The following is a 24,276-nucleotide window of genomic DNA, read 5'->3' as shown; positions in this document are numbered from 1 at the left end:
ACAAAATAGATAAACCCTTAGCCAGACTAACCAGAGGACACAGAGAGTGTGTCCTAGTTAACAAAATCAGAACTGAAAAGGGAGACATAACTACAGAATCAGAGGAAATTCAAAAAATCATCAGATCCTACTACAAAAGCCTATATTCAGTAAAACTTGAAAAGCTGGAGGAAATGGACAATTTCCTAGAAAGATACCAGGTACCAAAGTTAAATCAGGAACAGAAAAACCATTTAAACAACCCCATAACTCCTAAAGAAATAGAAACAGTCATTAAAGGTCTCTCAAACAAAAAGAGCCCAGGTCCAGATGGGTTCAGTGCAGAATTCTATCAGGCCTTCAAAGAAGAGCTCATACCAATACTATCCATATTATTCCACAAAACTGAAACAGATGGAGGGCTACCAAATTATTTCTATGAAGCCACAATGACTCTTATACCTAAACCACACAAACACCCAACAAAGAAAGAGAACTTCAGACCAATTTCCCTTATGAATATCGACGCAAAGATACTCAATAAAATTCTGGCAAACCGAATCCAAGAGCACATCCAAACAATCATCCATCATGATCAAGTAGGCTTCATCCTAGCCATGCAGGGATAGTTTAATATATGAAAAACCATCAACATAATCCACTATATAAACCACCTGAAAAATAAAAACTACATGGTCATTTCATTAGATGCTGAGAAAGCATTTGATAAAATTCAACACCCCTTCATGATAAAAGTCCTGGAAAGAATAGGAATTCAAGGCCCATACCTAAACACAGTAAAAGCCATATACAGCAGACCAGTAGGTAATATTAAACTAAATGGAGAGAAATTTGAAGCAATCCCACTAAAATCAGGGACTAGACAAGGCTGCCTACTCTCTCCCTACTTATTCAATATAGTTCTTGAAGCTCTAGCTAGAGCAATCAGACAACAAAAGGAGATCAAAGTGATACACATTGGAAAATAAGAAGTCAAAATATCACTATTTGCAGATGATATGATAGTATATTTAAGTGATCCCAAAACTTCCACCAGAGAACTACTAAAGCTGATAAACAACTTCAGCAAAGTGGTTGGGTATAAAATTAACTCAAATAAATCAGTAGCCTTCCTCTACACAAAAGAGAAACAAGCCGAGAAAGAAATTAGGGAAATGACACCCTTCACAATAATCCCAAATAACATAAAATATCTTGGTGTGACTTTAACCAAGCAAGTGAAAGATCTGTATGACAAGAACTTCAAGTCTCTGTAGTAAGAAAGTGAGGAAGATCCCAGAAGATGGAAAGATCTTCTGTATTCATGGAGTATCCGGATTAATATAGTAAAAATGGCCATTTTGCCAAAAGCAATCTGCAGATTCAATGCATCAAAACTCTTACTCAATTCCTTATAGACATAGAAAGAGCAATTTACAAATTCATTTGGAATAACAAAAAACCAAAGATAGCAAAAACTATACTCAACAATAAAACAACCTCTGGGGTAATCACCATCCCTGACTTCAAATAGTATTACAGAGCAGTAGTCTTAAAAACTGTATGGTATTGGTATAAAGACAGGCAGGTAGATTGGTGAAATAGAATTGAAGACCCAGAAACGAACCCACCCACCTATAGTCACTTGATCTTTCAGAAAGGAGCTAAAGCCATTGAATGGAAGAAAGATAGCATTTCAACAAATGGAGCTGGTTCAACTAGAGGTCAGCATGTAGGAGAATGCAAATAGATCCATTCTTATCACCATGGACAAAGCTGAAGTCCAAATGGATCAAGGACCTTCACATCAAACCAGATACACTCAAAGTAATAGAAGAAAAAGTGGTGAAGAGTCTCTAACACATGGGCACAGGGAAATATTTCCTAAACAAAACACCAATGGCTTATGCTCTAAGATCAAGAATCGACAAATGGGATCTCATAAAACTGCAAAGCTTCTGTAAGGCAAAGGACACTGTGGTTAGGACAAAACGGCAACCAACAGATTGAGAAAAGATCTTTACCAATCCTACTCCTGATAGAGGGCTAATATTCAAAATATACAAAGAACTCAATAAGTTAGACTCCAGAGAGCCAAATAACCCTGTTAAAAAGTGGGGTACAGGGGTTGGGGATTTAGCTCAGTGGTAGAGCGCTTGCCTAGCAAGCACAAGGCCCTGGGTTCGATCCCCAGCTCCGGAAAAAAAAAGAAAAAAAAGTGGGGTACAGAGCTAAACCAAACATTCTCAGCTGAGGATTATCAAATGGCCAAAAAGCACCTAAAGAAATGTTCAACATTCTTAGTCATCAGGGAAATGCAAATCAAAACAACACTGAGATTCCACCCCACACTAGTCAGAATGGCTAAGATCAGAAACTCAGGTGACATCAGACACTATCAAGGATGTGGAGAATGATGAACACTTCTCCATTGTTGGTGGGATTACAGACTGGTGCAACCACTCCTGAAATCAGTCTGGAGGTTCCTCAGAATACTGGACATTGAACTAACTGAGGACCCAGCTATACTCTCTTGGGCATATACCCAAAAGACGCCCCCAACATATAACAAGGACACATGCTCCACTATGTTCATAGCAGCCTTATTTATAATAGCCAGAAGCGGGAAAGAACCCAGATGCCCTTGAACAGAGGAATGGATACAGAAAATGTGGTACATCTACACAATGGAATATTACTCAGCTATCAAAAACAACGAGTTTATGAAATTCGTAGGCAAATGGTTGGAACTGGAAAATATCATCCTGAGTGAGGTAACTCAATCACAGAAAAACACACTTGGTATGCACTCATTGATAAGTGGATATTAACCAAAAGGTTCAAATTACCACAGACCATACAAACCTCAACAAGAAGGATGACCAAAATGCGGATGCTCCCACTCCTTCTTAAAAGGGGGAAAAATATCCATAGGAGGGGATATGGAAGCAAAGTTTAGAGCAGCGAGACTCAAGGAATGGCCATCCACAGCCTGCCCCACATGTGGTATATATATATATATATATATATATATATATATATATATATATATATATATATATATACAGCCACCAAAACTAGATAAGATTGATGAAGCTGAAACATGCATGCTGAAAGGGACTGAATATAGATCTCTCCTGAGAGACACATCCAGAGCATGTCCTATACAGAGGTCAATGCTAGCAGCAAACAACCGAAATGAGAACAGGACCTCCTTGGGTAATTAGAGGAAGGATTGAAAGAGTTGAAGGAGCTTGCAACCCCATAAAAACAACAATGCCAACCAACCAGAGCTTCCAGGGACTAAACCACTACCCAAAGACTATACATGGCCTGACCCAGGGCTCCAACTGCATATGTAGCAGAGAATAACCTTGTTGGGGCACCAGTGGAAGGGGAAGTCCTTGGTCCTGCAAAGGTTGGACTCCCAGTGCAGGGGAATATGGGGAGGGGCAGTAAGGGGGATGGATGGGGGGAATACCCATGGGGGGAGGGGGAGGGGATGGGGGCTTATGGACAGGAAACTGGGAAAGGAAATAACATTTGAAATGTAAGTAAAGAAATATATCTTATAAAATTTTTGGGTTGGGGATTTAGCTCAGTGGTAGAGTGCTTGCCTAGGAAGCCCAAGGCCCTGGGTTCGGTCCCCAGCTCCGAAAAAAAAAAAAAAGAAGAACCAAAAAAAAAACAGCTTCATAAAAAAAAATTTAAAAAATGAATCTGACTCTTCTCACACAAGCCAACAACTTTCAATAGCTCCTCACCTTGTGATGTGATTCTGTACCCATCTCCCCCATCCATGCTTTTATTTTGACTGATTTAAGGCTGTCACAATTCCCATGAGTTCTTACATTTATCTGCCCTGCAGCAGGTTGAAAACAGTTTTCTTGAAGTTACCCATTTCTCACAATCTTTCTGTACAATCATCCATGAAAAGCCCTGAGCCTTGTGAGTGAAATATAAGCGTGTATAGGTACTTTCCTATTAATGGAAATTAGGCTAAGTATTTCACTGTTTTGTCTGTCCTATTTAGTGACCAGTAAATGACCTATTGCAGTTGTCATCCACTGCAAGAAACTTCTTTGATAAGGGTTGAGCGATGTGATGATCTATGGATGTAGCAATTAGACTAGGCTAGCTGAACAGTAAGTCACAGGGATCTTCTTGTTTCCAACTTCTGAAGTTTGGGATTAAAGTTTCATGACACCACCACTATTGGTTATTTTACATTAGTTTTAAGGATCACTAGATTCTCACGATTGCATGATAAGTACTTTCACAAATAAGTCATATCCCAACCACAGTTTTAAGTAACTTTTACTCTTTTAAAAATTTCATACATTACACTCTGTTTACATCATTTCCATTCCTCCCCAAACCCTCCCATGCCTCACCCAATCTCAAGTTCACAAACTCTTCTTAAATAATTGCTTCATATAAATACATATGTGTACATACATGCATACATACATACATTCATACATACATACAGACAGACAGACAGACATTTACCAAGTACTGACTATGACCACTTTGTAGTGGAAAACCTACTAGGGGAATATAAAACTTATTCTCCTCTCTCTGAGCACATCGGTTACTATTAGATCTTCATCTGGAATATAATCTTGGGTAATTTCTCCCATTCACACTGGAATGTCATTGTCATGTCATTGTACTTTCATTATGAAGATCTTGTCTTAGGCAACCATACTGTTAAGGTTTCATAGGTTCGGCTTCCTTGTTGTGTTTAGAAAATACTATTTAGGAGAAGGTACCCTGGTCATCTGGTTCTTATACTCTTCCCACCGAACTTTTTATTATTTTTCTGAGCCTTAGGGGCATAATTTTGAATTTAAATCAATCAGAGGGGTTAGACACCCTATAGTCACATATCCAGTGCCTTTTGACCAGTTTTGGATCCTGGTAATAGTCTGTAGCACCTATTTTAAAGACAATGTCATCTCATAAGTTATTAAATGTGATACAGTACAAAAGGTTTAAAAATGGATGAATGAAATTTGATGACTGTAGTTGATTCATCATTACGATCTCTCGAATTATGATTTGAAAGAAAGAATGTTTTGTCGCCTCCTGGACAAGGAAAAGTGAGAATAAAAAAATTGTTTACTCTGCCTTCTTTATAAATCAGCTCAGCTAACAAAACATTAAGTATATAAATATTGTTTCTTTGAACTTCTTTTATTGATTTAATAGACTTTAAATAAAAGAGAAATAATCAATTTTATTATACTTGCAATTAAACTTCAAAATAAGATTTAATAGTTTCTTATATGATTTTTCTATGGAAAATATATGAATTTCCTTAAACGTGTTTCAGAGAAATAACTCTATTTCTGGACTACTTGATCTTTAAAGCTGTCTTGAAGGAAATGGGACAGTCATTTGTTCTTCTGTGAAATAATTATTACAGTGCTTGGACAGAGAAAATTAGCTAGCCTAATAAGATTCTGTTGAGCTCTCTAGATAATAACATGACTTTATGAGAAACATCTCTTTCCTTTCAGGAAGAAAGAAGTATTTGAAAACAAGCACTTTGAAATATATATATCTCCATCCTATGTATAAGATCAATATACACATTTACAATTGTATACATATAATACTCTATCAAAAGCAATAACTGACATACATCCTAAAAATTACAGTTGATATATTGAAACAAGACTTAAAATCCTCCTGATTTACACATTTTTCATTGGCTTCTGTCAATGAAACCTGGTCCTTCCAGTAGATTACTTCTTCAAAAAAGAAGCGAGAATCATGGGAGCTTGGTGAGCTTTCCAGGACTTTTGAAGAATACATGTAACATGGTCTGGTTTTCAGTGCCATGGTAAGTTAGTACATCTACAAGGATTTTACCAGCTCCCACATAAGCAAGCAATTAAATATAATTATACTCTGTTACCCTGCCAAAGGTCATTTATATACTGTGAGCTTTGAAAACCTTCGACCCTGAAAGAATCCTTATGACACAGTCTCGTATTTGCTTTGTTTTCACTCCATAAACAACAGGGTTCATAGTAGGAGGCAAAAGCAGAAAAATATTAGCCACAATGATGTGGCAAGAAGGAGGGATGGTGTGCCCCCCAAAGCGGTGGGAAAAAAAGGAAAAGAAGGCTGGGCTATAGGAGAAAACAATGGCACAGATGTGGGCAGTGCAGGTGCTGAAGGCTTTCTGCCTAGCATCTGCTGAGGATAAGCTGACCACTGTCCTCAGGATCATGGTGTAGGAGACCGTGATGCACAGAATGTCAAAGCCTCCAATCAAGAGAGCGACCATCAGGCCATAAATGGCATTCACCTTGACATTGCCACAGGACAACTTGGCTACGGACATGTGGTCACAGTAGGTATGGTGTATTATATTGCCTCGGCAGTAGGGTAGGCGCTTGGTGAGAAATGTGAATGGAATAATTAGCAGCACCCCTCTTAGGAAGGTGGCAAACCCAATCTTGGCAATGATAACATTGGTGAGAATGGTGGAGTAACGTAGAGGGTAGCAGATGGCTACGTAGCGGTCCAGAGCCATGAGCATGAGCACCCCAGACTCCATCCCCATAAAGGTATGGGTAAAGAACATCTGTACAAGACAGTCATCAAATCCAATTTCTTTCAGATGGAACCAGAAGATGCAGAGGGCTTTAGGGATTGTACTGGAGCATATGACAAGGTCCGTTAGAGAAAGCATTGCTAAAAAGTAGTACATGGGTCTATGTAAGGAGTCCTCAAAGAAGATGAGATAGAGCAGTCCACAGTTCCCCATCATAGCCACTGCATACATGGAACAGAATGGGAAGGAAATCCAGATGTGCATGTCTTCCAAACCGGGGATCCCATTCAGAACAAAGGAAGCTGGAGTCAGATCTGTGTTATTCTGCGCTGACATGACCAGGCTAGTACCACCGTGAAACTACTTAAAATCATGTAGGTTTTTCTAAAGAAAACACAAGAGAAACTACAGGTTAAGATTGCTCTCTATAGCTCTCTTTTGCTTTTAAAAACCATACAGTACATTTTATATTCAATCAACCAAAGGAATAGTTATGTTTGTATTGTTCTCTATTGTTAATTCATTGATTCACTCAGACAATTGTTACTGATCAGATTCTGACTGACCAGATCCTGAATTTTTAAAAGATAGACTTTCATCTTTGTGGAATAATAATCCACTGTATTCAGTTATGATTTGTTAAAATGTGGCTTTACTCAACCAATTGATACACATTTTACTATAGATATGGTCTTAGAAAATAGTCTGGGCATGCTGGCTTCATGCCTATCATACCAGCTCTGGGGAGACTGAGTCAGGAGAGCTGGAGTGAGTCCTGTTTGTAATATATTGCAAGTCTCATAGATAGATGATAGACAGACACACACAGCGAGACAGGTAGACAGACAGACAAATGATTTTATCCTCTTAGTGATTATTAAACACTTAGGACTTAGACTTTTAAAATTCTTATTCAACAGTGGTTGAAGCTTATCTTTAATTACTGATGCTCTATTCAAAGGATTCTGAAAATAGTCTAATGATTTATTCCCCAGTAAATCTCAGGATATCACAAGTCAGTGAAATTGTTCCCTCATTCTTCATGATTTCTCATTATTGTATTTTGACATACTGATCTATGATCCTTTTTCCCCCAAAAGTGAATGTATGGTCATAGGTCAAGAGTAGCTAATGGTACCTAGAATGGTGAGTTCTTTGGTTTATTTTTTTCTACAAAATAAGCAATAACATCCTTTGGTTTATTCTTTCTACAAATCCCCCTGATTTACCTTCCTTGTCCTCTGGGAGTTTCCATTTCCTGTGTTAGATATATCACAAATGTTTTATATACATTTTCTACACTATACGTATACCATTCAATTACTATATCTTATTAAAGGCTATCGAGTCTTTGCCTCCATTTAACATGCATTTTCTCAGGGTTTGGGGATTTGGCTCAGTGGTAGAGTGCTTGCCTAGGAAGCGCAAGGTCCTGGGTTCGATCCCCAGCCCCGAAAAAAAGAAAAAAAAAACATGCATTTTCTCAATAACATTTTGACATCTATGATATTGTTTTCTCATTTATACTCTTTGATCTTTCGATTTCATGATTTTATAATCATAAAAATAGAACCCATTTTAATTAGTTTTTTGTGGATGAAGAGTCACATAAATAAAAGTTCTATTTCGGCAAAGCCTTCCACACTACCCACATGAATAATCAGGCAGTTCCTGCTGAACCCCACTTGCATTCCCTCCTCCATCCCTAACCAAGGAATTGACTGAATGCATACTGACTTTCTTCTCTATCTCCACCATCCAATAGCAGGAGCTCAGCCTCCAAGAGCACTGGCCACATTAAGCGCCAGGCTGGCTGCACCATGAAGACCCAAAATCATGTTAAATTCATCCCATCCATAGGGCTGCACGACCTGAGCACTTTTCACCATCCCAATTTTTCTATACTGCTCAGTGCTCTCCCCACCCCCCTCAAAAAAAAAATGCGGATCTACCTGAGATTACAGTTGCCAGAAGTAGACCACTGAAGCAATGGGTCTGGAGGTTGACAACTGTGAGTTTTAAGGATCCCTGTGGCCAATCCCCCAGGCCCAGATGAGATGGGTCTGAGTGCCTCACTTACTTAGGCCTCTCAGTGACACTGAATTCCTGTCCTCCAACCCTGCACCCAGGCGCCAGGGATCCCTCAACTCCCTAGGTCTTCTCACCTAACCCGAGAACACGTTGGAGCTGCTGGAGGTGCACAGGCAACTCAGGATCCACAGCAAGAGCACAAGCATAGGAGTGACCTGCTCCACCAAGGCCACAGAGATGGCTCAGATCGGTCCAGCGCCACCTGCACCACTGCGAGCGCTGTGGCTATCTGGCACTGCACATGTACCCAGACGCCCTTGCCACCCTCGTGTGGCTGGTCCCACGCATCGGACAGGTCTCATTTCCAAACTGTTAAGTGGTACTTATTGAACACTGAGGACTGGGCTGGGCAGTGTGGCCACTGAGGAGCTTCCTCCACATTCACAAGGCAATGACTCCACCTCTCCAGCCCCCATGAGTGAAGGTCCTAGGGGAAGAAGACAGGGGCCTCTTAGACAAGTTTTGTTTGTAAATTAGTACAGTAATTTTATCCTTACACCCTCGAGTCCACTAGAGACTTGAGTATGGCTGCCTTGGGAGAAGCTGCCTTCTAGTGTACTTTCTGTGGTGTTCTAAATAAAATTCTGTATAAGAAACCTTGAAAAATATCGCTTTGCCACAGATAAAGGACAAGTGGGTGTTTTCATTGCCTCTCCTGTCTTTGTAAAAATTGCTTGCCTGTTTGTTGTTGGTGGAGGTGGTGATGGTGGTAGTGGTGGTTTTTAAGTTTATACAAGGGGAGAGGGAAGGGTTAAGGGGATGTTTGCCTGGAACCTGGGAAAGGGAATAACAACTGAAATGTAAATAAGAAATACCCAATTTAATAAAGATGGAGAAAAAAACAAATGAATAGAACCCATGGGAAAAAATAAATTGAAAAATAAATATACCCTGCAGTAATATTACTAAAATTGTATTTAATTAAAATGAATGACCTTGTTTATTTTATTTTAATTATTTGCAGATTAGGTTTGCATGTCTGCTGTGTGTTTGGCTAGAATTCAGGAAGCTTTGAGAGGTAAGAAGACTGTCTAGTTAATTTATATGAAGTACAAGAAAGTGTAGCTCCCTTTCTGGAAAATAAATTACAGCCCAATCTATGTTAAAATTCAATTGTAATATTTTTATTCCAATACCTATATGAAATTCTTACAAACTATTTGAATAGTGATGGGAAGATTTATATTACTAAGAAAATAAATATTCTTTGTCATTATAGAAAAATTGTTGACCATTTAAAAACTGATACGATACATGAATATATATAAAACATGAAATAAATACATGAACTGTGACTTCAGAGCTTTTTATTACACTGCTACTGGAAACTTCACATTTTACTTAATGTGAAGATGATATTAAACTGACATTTATTTTGAAATGAAATATTCCCAAATAAACGTTGATATGCAAGAAAATTTAAAAATCACTTCACAAAATGTTGTTTATAATTCTATGCTTTTATATACATAAGACATTTCACATACTAAAGCATAACTTCTAAATATTTAATCACATTTAATAATTTGAATGCTATTTTTAACATTTCAGACCATCTTCCTTGTATGTTCATAGAATGGCACTCTCTAGATGATTACCCTTTCTTCTAAAGATGATTAAACTTAATTTTAAATATAAAAAATGTTTTGCCTCTTTGTAGGAAAAATGCTTGATATTTGACATTTCTAATCTTATCTCATATTTGTTACTCATACTAGAAGAAAATTATCGAATCCCAAATTCTCTTTGCTTCCAAACTCCATTTCTAACTTAAATAAATGTTTGGAGTACAGGAATGTGGGTCCCATGTTTTCATTGTTTTTGGTTTGTTGGTTTTTGGTTTTTTTTTTCTGCCATGGTGAATCCTCACAGGCCTACCCTGGAAGCTCAGAACTCCATGGAGAGGCTACAAATACCTGAGCAACTCTGACAGAACTACAGTCCCGTGCCCAGGATCCCAAAGGAACACTGGATACTCAATCTCATTGTCTCTCCATATCTCCACATGTGTCTGTATGATGTATGCATGCGCACACGTGTGTGTGTGTGTGTGTGTGTGTGTGTGTGTGTGTGTGTGTGTGTGTAGGAAGTATATATGTGGTGTGTGGTATGTACATGTAATGTGTGGTGTCTATGCATGTGGTGTGTGAACGTGTATATGTAAGGGAAAGAGTGTGTGTGTATATGGGGTGGTATGTGTATGTGTAAGGGAGTGTGTGTGTGTGGTATGTGTATAATGTGTGAGTGTATGTGTGTGTATAATGTATGTGGATGGTGTGTGGTGTGTGCATATAGTGTGTAAGTGTGTGTATGTGTCAGCATCAACATGAACAAATTTTTATACACTCTCACAGTAAAATTCTATATAATATTGATAATAAAAAACCTGGATTGTCATACAATCTAAATAAATTTTGTATACTGTGTTGACACAGAGCAGTAAATTTGCTTGGTGACCTCGTTATAAAATAGAAAACTGAGTCAGTTTCGTGTGCACTGTCAGAAATAAGAAGTATCTGGGAGGCTGAGACCGGGGAAAGTTCAAGTTTGAGACTAACCAGGGCTACATAGTGAGGTTGTCTCAAAAAATATTCAATATAAGTGAAAATTGGGTAGAAAGAGAGACTAATAGAAGTATAAAGTGGAGGACTCTTGCAAGCTACTGACTGTGTGCTGTACAGATTTGGACAGGCGATGGTAGTGGGGGTGGGAGAGTTACTTCTTTTTGTAAATGTGTAAAAGTTTCAAAAAGAAAACTAAGAATTTATATCTCTCCCCATACATATACATTTAAAGAGACATTGAATATATTATACTTGATTGTATGTGCAACTAAAACATACTTTTGAAGTTCACTTAAATCATTAAAATATTTACTATAATGTAATGTAATATGTAAAACTTACAATAATGGAATATACAAAGCATTCATATTAAAATTAGTTCATCATCAAAGGAAATACACTTGTGTAGCCAAGAAATAGAATCAACCTTTGTCATGTTACCTGCCCACCATTTTCTCCTTCCGTTATCCACAATGTAACAGAACAAGAACATTGGCAGCCATCATTGCTGGAGAGATGGCTCAGCTCCTATAGAGAACTCTGGGTTGGCTTACAGCCATCTATAATTCCAGTTCTAGGGAATGCAGTCACATATTAAGACACAGACACATATGCAGGCATAACATTCATACTCTAAAACTAAAATATGCATCTAAAAATTAATTGTCACAAGGAAATGAATTTTCACATTTTCCTCCTTCCCAAAATATAAACAAATAGATTTCTATGTTTTTATAAAACAGCAGCAAGTAGGAATGTTGCCAGTAATGTTTTACTCCTAAGTTAGGAAGGGGAATTTTATACCAGAGAGGCAATATGCTATATTCTGAAATAATCATTCTTTAAGATGTAAGATAAACATGCCATTTACTTCTATTATATTTTCCTTTTGGTTATAAACATAGTAAGTAGTATGGTGTTTGTTGTTATATAAGTAATTTCTGTCTCTTCAATATGATTTCAAATCTCTCAAATAAAACATAACAAATAGAGTGCTAACTACAAAAAAAATTACACATTTTCAACCAAAATATAAAAGGCTGTCAATAGTAAAAACCTTACTTTTCTGAAGAAAATGTCATTAGTCCATGACTAAGAAGGTCTATTGATAGTAGCTTTAAATATAAATATCATTGTTTATAAAAGACACAATGAGAAGCATTTACTGTTTAACATTATCCCAAGCTCTTTCGAGAGTCAGATTGTGTCTTTACTAGCCTGAAAATTGAAACACATCTTCTTTCAATATGATAGTGAGAGTTCATATATTCTACTAAGATATCTAAAGACATGATGTTGTTGCTTCTAATGTGATATCTACACCATTTGGACCAGAAGTCCTTCTCTTTCTGAAGGGTATTGAGGACAAGCCACAATGTTCAAAATGAGGAGCTCAACTCCGGGTACTTCTTGTCATTCTGTAATAATGTAAGCTTACTGCTGTCATTTCCAGTGATTCCATTAGGTCAGGGGAAACAACAATATTCAATCCATATAAAAGGCTTTACTGAATTTCCATCTTGGAAATTACTAAGTAAATATTTTACACAAAAAAACACACAAAATTTATGTCTTTATTCTGAATGATTGAAATAAAGATTATAGTTCTAAGAATGCTCTTATTCATTATCATACCCTCAAAGCCACTGTCCCTTTAACTAAACCTCTCCAATTAATCTCCTCCTAACAACAAAAGCCTGGTGGCACTATCTGCTCTCCCTCCTCACCCTATGAAATGGCTTCTTTCTAAATATCAAGACAGTGAGCTGGATGCAGTGATGTCCAAGAAGACAGTCTAGCTTAAAAACCATTGGATGCTGCTGTGTGCACATCCCTTAACATCTCAGCCCCTTGACAGCTACACATTGGAACTGATATTGCCCCGGAAAGGACAATTCTTGTATGATGATCAGCACACCTTGCTTAGGAGGAGAAACAGTAAGGATTTCATTCTTACTACCACTCTGATGCTCATAAACAACCAAATAATTTCACATTCATATATCAATCAGTACACATGCATGTGTGGGACTGTGTATACACATGGAACAGGCAAAGTATCTGAACTAAAAGTCAAAACTAACATCATTTCACAGCTGTTCTTTCTGCCAAGGGACACAAATTTATGGAATTTACATTAAAAATGTCTCAGACTCCTGGACAATTAATTTTGATTTATAAAACATTTCATGTATACATTTGAATGAATTGTATTATCCAATAAGTATTTAGTAACATTCAGGCCAGGCTAGTGACTTTGAAAAAAAACATTAGATTACATGATTTTCAGTTTTCCAAGATAGTGATTTTCATTGAATGTGATACCCATGCCTTCAATTCCTACACTCAGGAAACAGAGGCAAGTGGTTCTCTCAAATGTCAAGGCCAGTCTGGTCTACATAGCAAGTTCTAGACCAGCCATAACTACAAAAGTGATACCATGATTTAAAAACAATTATTTTAAGTTATATTAATAATAAATATATGACATTACACAGATTTATTAACGATGTTGTATTATATGCCTATAAGATTAATCAGTACAACCAGATATCCTAGTGTTGAAATAGAAAAAGTGGTTTTTTCCCCACCTTTTTAGCCTCCTTTGACATCCAGCCTAAGAACTTTGTATAAGCCTTGTTTGAGCTCTTTGTTCTTAAGAGCATACAACATGGGGTTCAGAGCAGGGGGAACAACATTGTGCAGCACGTTCAGCAGAACCGGGATGACAGGAACTGACATTTTTGCACTGTGTGTGATGGACATTACAATGATAACAGTGTAGAAGAAAAATATTAGGATGAGGTGAGAGGTACAGGTACTTAAGGCTTTAGATGCAGCTTCTGCAGAGTTCAACCTCAGCACAGACTGAAGAATCAAAGCATAGGAAACCATAATTAAACCAAGGTCACTTCCCATGAGTGTCCAAGCCAGGAGCAGCTGGTTGATGCTGTTAATTTTTCTGTCATCACAGGCAAGGCTAGTGACCCCCAGATTAGTACAAAAACAGTGGTTGATTTGATTCCGGGAACAGTAATTTCTCTGAGCAGCCAATATAGGTACTGACATGGGAGCCACACAATTTCTGATGGCCATAAACAAAGTTGCTTTGACCACAAAAGATTCAGTAACTATTGAGGAATATCTCAGTGGTCTGCAAATTGCCACATATCTATCAAAAGCCATGCAGACAAAGATACCTGACTCCATGGTAACAAAAACATGTATGACATACATCTGAACAAAGCAGTCATTGAAACCGATAGCCTTAGCATTGAACCAAAAGATGGCTAAAATCTTGGGCATGATAGTAGTTGCCAGACCTATGTCCACAATAGCAAGGATGCCCAGGAAATGGTACATAGGCTGGTGTAGTGATGCCTCTTGGTAAATGACGCTCACAATAAGTATGTTGGCAATGAGAGCCAGGACATAGAGCAGAGCCAGGGGCAGGGAGAGCCAGTGCTGCCAGCTGTGGATACCTGGAAATCCCATCAGAATGAACTCAGACACCTGGAACCTAGAGCTGTTAGAATCCCTGAGGATCTGGAACATCTCTTGCTAATAATAAAATAATGCCTGCTTACTAGTCCTGAGCTTCTGTGTGATCGTGTTGGATACAGACTTGCCCAGGGTATGATACTGAGGGATGAGTTTGCATCTTCATCTTTCCATACTGCTACTGACACTTGTTATCCTTATGAGCAGGAACCATCATAGGTAGCATGTTATATTTTAATTCATCAAATCACACACAGAATTCCTTGGTGCAGACCATGTTTTCTGCTATCACCTAATTCAGAAATAGAACATTAGAGCAAATCAGATTATGTAAATGATCTTCCATGTAGTAGGTCATTGACTCTGTGCATGATGTAAATAACATGATATTTCTGTATAATGAGTATATTTGATTTGGCGAAGGGTTGCTTTGGAGAAATATAATATAAACCCCAGTGGAGATGGCTATGTACAATTTTTTCCTTTGGTACAATATTAAATTGTCATGTATTTTAGAAAGAAATCTTTCTACTTCAATGTATGAGAAACTTTTATTAATAGTATGTATATGTGAGCATATATTTAATCAAATGCATATTTATCTTATAATGGGAAAGAATCTAGTGTCTGGAATGTGAATGTAATAGTTAAATTTTGTTTGTTCTTATTTTGGGTTTGCTGTGAGTTAAATTCTGCTCCTCCAAGATGCTTGGGATACTATTACTGATTTATATCAAAAAGTTAATCATTAAAATATTTGTTGTTATGTGACATATTTTAACAAACTTCTATGTGAAAGTTTATGTGAAACTAGATGCATTTTAAGAAGATGAATGAGTTGAGCAAGAGTTTCACCAGCTTCCGCCTCCCTCATTGATGTTCAATTTTCTCTTTCTTCCTAGGTAAGGGTAGCCAAGGTCTTAAATGCAAATACTGTCATTGACCTTGCCTTTTTATACAAAAACCATTAAAAAGTCCACAAATAAATTAAACTGAGTTATATACTTATTTTGTCACAGATTTTTTCAAGGTTATAACTTATTATTCCCTCAATAACCATCAATTTTTTGAGATAGGATTTCACTATTTAACCCCACTATTGTGGATCTAACGAGGTAGGCTAAGGCGGCCATGAACTCACAGCTCTGTCCACCTGAGTGCTAGATTTAAGGGCATGTGCCACCACACCCAGTAACACTGAACTCTCAGTGCATGTGTAAGCAAGTAGGAAGATCAGGGAATCCATTAACGTGTTTTTGAGTTAAGAATATGAAATATATCTCCAAGAGGACTTCTTGTATCCTTACGATTATTTTCCACATATGAGATAAACTTTCTGTTTATATTACCCATATTTCCTTTACTGGTATTATTATAATCATTACTGTTGGTTTAATTGTTGCACTTTCAATGTATTTTTAAACTTCTTTGTCAAAGATTTAATATAATTTCCAAGAAAATACTTAGTATAAATTATATTTTCCAATAAAAGTTAAAATGCTTTAAATATTGCAGAGCCTTATTTTTGCAGACTTCTATTAGGCTAAAGATCTGTAGAAATAACAACTTAAAACATGAGTATCTCAATATATCAAGAACAATATTGAGAGCATCCAATTCCATCTTCCTTTCCAACCCTGAAGATAATGTTTCCAACCCTCATTTTATCATCCGCTATCTTTACAGTGCATGTTTTCCCCTTAACATGGCAGTAGACTCACCAGTTCAGCTTTGCTCTCTAAGATAGGTTCTTTCCATCTTAGTCTAAGTATGTCTTGAAAGAAGAAAGTAAAAGATGTTGCTTCTGAAGAACAAGGGAGAACGGGTGACAAACAAGTGTGCGGACTGTGATCAGTATCTCTTCTGCAGCTTCTTATTTGGTTATGATTCTCACCTGAATCTCATCATTTCCACTGATGCCTGTTTATTTAGGGGAAAGAGAAGATTGTGGGGAATATCTTCTCCAATGAACAAGCAATAATTTTCATGACAGACTGTGATCTAAGTGAATGGAATCAAAGCGGCCTTTCTAAAGAATTAATCAATTGGACAATCAGCTGGAACACATGAAAAGTGCCTGCACTCTCTGACAAAGTTTCTGGATAGTGGATCCACTACCATTCGCAAAGACACCCTGTGTCTGGGCAGCCTATCACATGTCCTCTCATACCAGTCTCTATTCAGCAAAAACATAAAATAAAATAGAAAATAAATAAATAAATAGATGAAAATAACCTGGTCCAGATATTCAGTGTGGTGATTCAAAAACACCAGAATCCTCTTATAGTTGCTGTACTTATATCCATGTGCATGGCCCTTCATGTCTAAATCCCTTGAGATATGAAATCCTGACCTGAGACTCTGATGAAATAATTATTATATTTAGAGAACTCTACAGCAAGCAAGACTGAAAACTTGAAAGTGATCCCTAGGTATCATTGGTTCTGATTTTCATGAACATTACTTATTTGCAGGTTGGATTGAAAATAAACATTATCACATTGAGAAGTTCAGCCAAAGGTTGGTATCTTAGATTTGATTGGACATGCAATGTTTGAGGTATGATAATCACAGGAAAAAAACAATAAATTAGCTTAATTTTCTATGTGTTTAAATTGGTAACAAATTAATGCCTATAGTATATATGTTCACTATCTATAAACTTTAAAATAAATAAAAAATATATTTGAGAAAAAGCATAATATAAGAGTACTTAGTAAAATCTTTTAAACTATAATGATTAATTTTGAGAAAGACATATAGAAAGATTATAAAAAGAATTTAGGTTGGGGATTTAGCTCAGTGGTAGAGCGCTTGCCTAGCAAGCGTGAGGCCCTGGGTTCAGTCCCCAGCTCCGAAAAAAAAAAAAGAAAAAGAAAAAAAAGAAGAATTTAACAAATTGTTAAACCAAATTTTTGACATTTGTAATTGCATTATGTATTAATCATGCTTTTAAAATAGAGTTATTGCTCTACAGAAGAAGTAGCTAGGAGTAGCAGCATGAAATCTGGTACCACCTATGTGAGATTTGCAGTGTGAGGGGCTGGTCACATGATACCCACAATCAGGAAGTAAAGAGAGATGAATACTCATCCCCAGTGTACTTTCTCCTTTAAAGTCAGTATACTAACCCAGGGTGTGTTACCATGGACATTATGATGTATCTTTCTACTCAGTTAACTTTGTCTAAACAGTTCCACACAGATGGCTTCAGAGACTTGCTGCTTCAGTGATTTTTGTCTAGGGCTGATGAATATTAAGCATCACACTCTACTTATTCTTCAATATCTGCTATTCTGACTTTTGTCAACATATACTATTTGTAAGAGTTTCCATCAAACATTTTACTGGCTTATATTTCAAGCATTTCTGTTTATTGAATACAACTTCTACATGCTGAAATGACTTCCTTATTTCATCCAACTGTTTGTGTCTGCTCACTTGGAATTCAACCAAGGGTCCATTCATCTTTTGTATACTTTGTTTTCCTATCTACCTATCTACCTATCTACCTATCTACCTATCTACCTATATACCTATATACATATATATACATATATATACATATATATATACACATCATGATTGATGCACCGCTTCTCCCATTCCCCCATCACAAAGTTCCTTCTTCCATTCTCCCATCCCTTTCTGCTCTCAGGTATTGCCCCATCCCATCTTGGCCCATCAAGTCTCTACAATACCATACACATCCTTCCTCACTGAGTCCAAACAAGGCAGATTAATTAGATGAACAGGATCTATAGTTAGGCAGCTGATTTAGTGACAGCCCCTGCTTCAGTGTTTGAGTGACTTACATGAAGACTGAGCTTCACATCCACTACATATGTGTGGCATGCCTAGGTACAGGCCATATACTCTCTTTGGTTGGTAGTTCAGTTTTGAGAGCCTCCAAGGTTACAGGTTGGTTGACTCTGTTGGTTTTTCTATGGAGTTCCTATCCCTTCTGGGTCCATCAATCCTTCCCCAACTCTTCCATAAGACACCCCAAGCTCCATTCAATGTTGGTCCGTAGGTCTATTTATCCATTTCAGTCAGCTGCTGGGTGGTTGTATGTTTTCTTTAAGCATACTCCATTGTTTTGATGATTTTTCTCTAATTCATTCTTGTTGGAGAATATCTCTGTGAGACTAGTAGTTTATAGACTGTCTCGATTTTGCAAGTTTCTTATGTCATTGCACTGGGTCAGGTGCAAGATATTGGTTGCTTTTGTAAAAACATATTATTTCAGTAGAAGATCTTGCAATGTCAAGGTCGAGTAAGTTGTACTGGATTTGAAGTGTCAATTTCACTGATAGGCTGGGATTCATGGCACCCAATTTAGTTTCATCAAAGTAGGATACTATCTGTAATAATGATCACTCAAAAAGCATGTCCACTGGGAAAGTTAGTGAATATCAAGGAACAAGTAATCACTCTGTAAAACCCAATCTTTTCAGGCCATAAAGGAACACTGATAGTATAGCTTATATTTAGGTATTGGTTACTGTGGATATGAGTGGAAAATGAGAGAGGAGGAGGAGGAGGAGGAGGAGGAGGAGGAGGAAGAGGAGGAGGAGAAGGAGGAGGAGGAGGAGGAGGAAGAGGAGGAGGAGAAGGAGGAGGAGGAGGAGGAGGAGGAGGAGGAGGAGGAGGAGGAGGAGGAGGAGGAGGAGGAGGAGGAGGAGGAGGAGGAGGAGAAGAAGAAGAAGAAGAAGAAGAAGAAGAAGAAGAAGAAGAAGAAGAAGAAGAAGAAGAAGAAGAAGAAGAAAAGAAGAAGAAGAAGAAATAAGATAGAGTAAGACTAGTGATAAATACTGTGTGGACAGAGGAAAAAATAGAGGAGGGAAAGAGAATAAGAAGGCAGAACCATAGACATGACAGGGGACAGGGAGAGGAGGCATTAAATAGTTTGGGTTAAAGGTAGAATGCAAAGAACAAGCAAGGAAATACAAGCAAATAACCTAAGCTCCATTTCAGATGGCAGAGACAAAGGGAACCCACAAGCCAGCCTTGTCTACGTGCATTTGAAGTCTATGAAAATAAAAAGTGGAAAGGAGGAAACGGAAGGAAAAGAGAGGACAAGAACATAGCAGGAGAGATCTGGCCTTCTGAACTAGTGGGTAGTTACACTTGTAACTACTGGGTGTTACAGTCAAAACAAATCCATAGGGGCAGGAGCTGGGTGGTGTACAGTCTGGAGGCAGTCTTATCTGATTATTGGGCGAAGCCTCTTTTGTTTCTTTTTAAGCCATATGCTTCTACACCTGATTGGTCCTTCACAAGACTGAAGTTAAGCCACAATGCTGGTCCCACCAGTGGGAGGTTCTTTTTGGGGTGAAGTCAAGGCTCTATGAACACCTGCAGAGACCTGGTTGCAATGTTGACCCTACCTCTCATCTGTTCTTCCTAATGCTGAAAATGGTTTTGGAGACTTAGACTATTTTCCTCTGAAGAAGTTGCCTCCAACAAGATGTCTGTGTTTCTTAATACTTCCAGGTTCTGATGCAAAGCTTCTTCATTGCATCCTACAAGTAACCTGCTGGGCACATTTCATCACATAACCCTGGGGCACCAGACATGACACCCTTACAGTCCAGTTCACCAATGGTCTGGGACAGAGAGGTGCTGAATTCAACCAGGGTGCATTTCAAATGATATCTCACTGTTCCATTAGAAAAGAAAATGGAGTTTTCTCAATGTCTTTCCTCTCTGCTACTGTACACAACATTCTATCTGTATCTTCCATCTTTTTAAAACTTTATTTATTTATTTACATCCCAAATGTTCCCCCCTCCCAGATCCACTCCACAGAGCCCCTCCCTCCCCCAGTTTCTCTTTCCTACACCTCTGAGAGGGTGGGGCCACTTTGGGTATGCTATCACCCTGGCACATCAAGTCTCTGCAGGGTCTCCTAGATCTCATGAATCATTGGTTGATAAGGTACAAGAATGCAGTGGGAGCAGAGAAGATGAGCAGGATGTTGGGAAGCCCTGTGAGTACATATGGAGTTAACTACAATGGGATGAGCTAACAAGGGTTAGATCAACTTTACTTACAGTGACTCAGGTCTTATAAAGTTTGGGGAACTGAGGGTAAGAACATCCAAGATGGGCAAATGTCACTGGCTAAGGGTTTAGGGTACCTGAAATGCCTCATTGGCATGGAGAAGCACTTCTGTAATCTCACATGCTTGATGAACGGGTTCTTATCAGTGGAAAAGAAATTGATCTTATAAACTAATTGAGGCTACAAGGTATTTCTCAGGTAGAAGCGTATGTGGGGACTTAGAATTCTTTAGACAGGGTCAGAGAAGTCCTAATAATGAAGGGAATTCCCAATTATGTGCTGAGTCCCAGAAGGTGATTGAGTTAATGGTAGAACATCTGTGCCAGACAATGAGTAAAGCTAAATTCCTTAAGGTAGAACCAAAAGATACAGAGAATTTTGGGTATTGAAGCATTGGTATGACTAGGTCATTAGGGACAACAAAGATAAGAATTAACATTGACCTATGAAGGATGTCCTCAAAGAAGATGAGGTAGAGGAGTCCACAATTGCCCACCACAGCCATTACATACACAGAACAGAATGGGAAGGAAGTCCAGATGTGTATGTCATCCAGGCCTGGGATTCCAGTCAGAATAAATGAGGCTGGGGTTACCTCTGTTTGACTCAACAGTAGCATGACAAGGTTGGTATCATCTTAAGTGGCTTATGACAATCTAACCTTACAAAATTAGGGTAAATGAAAAAGAAAAATCCTCAACTCTCTTCAACATTTTTAAAATCATTTCTTTTATTTTTTTGGGATTATGATATAATTCCATCATCTCCCCCTTCCTACTCCTTCTTCCAAACCCTTCCATCTACCTTTCCTTGCTCTCTTTCAACTTTATGTACTCTTTTGTATTAATTGTTGTTTTGCACACACACACACACACACACACACACACATTATTATTGCTCCTAAATGCATAAATATAACCCAGTATGGATAGTATTTATTTTTATTTGCATTTTCAAGGCTGACCAGTTGGTATTTGCTAACCAAGTGACTTAACTTTCCCTAAAACAATAATATCTCTCCCACTCTTGGGATTTCTTAGTTGCATGTCTTTTTTTTATTGCATTTTTATTTACATTTTAAATGTCATCCCAATTCCAGGTTTCCCATCCAGAAACCCATTATCCAACTCACCACTCTACTTCTATAAGGGTGACCCCTCACCCATCCACCTCTCTGCCCTGACATTCCCCTACACTGGGGCATCAAGCTTTGACAAGACCAAGGATCTCTCCTCCCCTTAATGCCCAACAAGGCCATCTTCTGCTATGTATTCAAATGGAGCCATAGGTCCATCCCTGTGTCCCTTGGGATGGTGGTTTAGTTCCGGTGAGTTCTGGACAGTCTGGTTGGCTGATAATGTGTTCTTAATGGGGTTGCAAACCACTTCAGCTACTTCAGTTCTTACTCTAACTTCTACACTGGGGACCCTGTTCTGAGTTCAATTGTTGATGGTGAGCATCAACCTCTGTATTTGTAGGGCTCTGGCAGAGCCTCTCAGCAAACTGCTATATCAGGCTCCTGTCAGCATGCACAGGTCTTGACATCTGCAATATTGTCTGGGTTTGGTGGCTGTATATGGAATGCATCCACATATGGGGCAGGTTCTGGGTGGCCTTTCAGTCTCTACTCCACATGTTGTCCCATATTTCCTCCTGTGAGTAATTTTTCCCACTTCTAATAAGGTCTAAAGCATCCACATTTTGGTTTCCTTCTCCTTGAGCTTCATGTGTTTTGGGAATTAAATCTTGGTTATTCTGAGTTTTTAGACTAATATTCACTTATCATTGAGTGCATACCATGTGTGTTTGTGATTGGGTTACCTCACTCAGGATGTTGTTTTCACATTCCAATCTGCCTGAGAAATTCATGAAGTCATTGTTTTTAATAACTGAGTAGTACTCCATTGTGTAAATATACCACATTTTCTGTATCCATTCCTCTGTTGAAGGACATCTGTGTTCTTTCCAGCTTCTAGCTATTATAAATAAGGCTTCTATGAACATAGTGGAGCATGTGTTCTTGTTATATTTTGGAGCATCTTTTGGGTATATGCCCAGGAGTGGTATAGCTGAATCCTCAGACAGTACTACATAACAATTTTCTGAGGAACTTGCCATACTGATTTCCAGAGTAGTTGTACCAGCTTACAATTCCACCAAAAATGTAGGAGGGTTCCTCTTTCTCCACATCCTCACCAGCATCTGTTGTCACTTGAGCTTTTATCTTAGCCATTCTGACCAGTGTGAGGTGGACTCTCAGAGTTGTTTTGATTTACATTTCCCTGATGACTAAGGATGTTGAACATTTCTTAAGGTACTTCTTGACCATTCTATATTCCTTAGTTGAGAATTCTTTGTTTAGCTCCAAACCCCATTTTTTAAATATAATTATGTGATCCTCTGGAGTCTAACTTCTTGAGTTCTTTGTTTATATTGGATATTAGCCCTCTATTGGATGTAGGCTTGGTAAAGACCTTTTCCCAATCTGTTGGTTGCTATTTTGTCCTATTGACAGTGTCCTTTGCCTTACAGAAGCTTGGCAATTTTATGAGGTGCCATTTGTTGATTCTTTATTTTAGCAAATAAGCCATTGCTGTTCTATTCAGTAAATTTTCCCCTATGCCTGTGTTCGAGGCTCTTCCTCACTTTTTCTTCTATAAGTTTCAGTGTATTTGGTTTTATGTGGAGGTCCAAGATCCACTTGAACTTGATGTTTGTACAAGGCAATAAGAATGGATTGATTTGCATTCTTCTACATGTTGACCTCCAGTTGAACCAACACCATTTGTGGAAAATGCTCTTTTTTTCCACTGGATGGTTTTAGTTCCTTCATCAAAGATCAAGTGACCATCGGTGCATGGGTGCATTTCTGGGTCTTCAAGTCTATTCCATTGGTCTACCTGCCTGTCTCTGTACCAATACCATGCAGTTTTTATCACAAGTGCTCTGTAATATAGCTGGAGGTTAGGGAATGTGATTTCCCCAAGAAGTCCTTTTATTGTTGAGAATAGTTTTTACTGTCCTGGGTTTTCTGTTATTCCAAATGAATTTGCAAAGTGTTCTTTCTAACTGAAGAATTGAGTTGGAATTTTGAATGAGATACCATTGAATCTGTTGGTTGCTTTTAGCAAGAGGGCCATTTTTATTATATAATTCCTGCCAATCCATGAGCATGGGAGGTCTTTCCGTCTTCTGAGATCTTCAATTTCTTTCTTCAGAGACTTGAAGTTCTAGTCATCGGATCTTTCCTTATTTAGTTAAAAGTCATGCGAGGTATTTTATATTATTTTGACTATTATGAGGGTGTCATTTTCCTCAGTTTTATTTCTCAGTCTATTTATCCTTGAGTTGAGGAAGGCTATTGATTTGTTTGAGTTAATTTTATATCCAGCCTCTTTGTTAAAGTTGTTTATCATCTATAGGAGTTCTCTGGTGGAATTTTTGGGGTCACTGAAGTATACTATTATATCATCTGCAAATAGTGGTATTTTGACTTTTTTTTTC

At 38.0% G+C, this 24,276-nt stretch overlaps 2 protein-coding genes across 2 annotated transcripts; both read right to left on the bottom strand.

The window, feature by feature from the left end:
* Nucleotides 1-5,920: 5,920 nt before the first annotated feature.
* On the bottom strand, nt 5,921-6,886 carry LOC116894115 (olfactory receptor 52N4-like). Its single transcript, XM_032895833.1, has one exon. The coding sequence runs from the start codon at nt 6,884-6,886 to the stop codon at nt 5,921-5,923; it is 966 nt and encodes a 321-aa protein (XP_032751724.1).
* Nucleotides 6,887-13,800: 6,914 nt separating this feature from the next.
* On the bottom strand, nt 13,801-14,760 carry LOC116894114 (putative olfactory receptor 56B2). Its single transcript, XM_032895832.1, has one exon. The coding sequence runs from the start codon at nt 14,758-14,760 to the stop codon at nt 13,801-13,803; it is 960 nt and encodes a 319-aa protein (XP_032751723.1).
* Between the last annotated feature and the right edge of the window lie 9,516 nt (nt 14,761-24,276).

Source organism: Rattus rattus, chromosome 2 (assembly GCF_011064425.1).
Source record: "Rattus rattus isolate New Zealand chromosome 2, Rrattus_CSIRO_v1, whole genome shotgun sequence".
NCBI lineage: Eukaryota > Metazoa > Chordata > Mammalia > Rodentia > Muridae > Rattus > Rattus rattus.
Note: the sequence above shows the minus strand (reverse complement) of the source record. Positions and strands in the feature narration are given on the sequence as shown.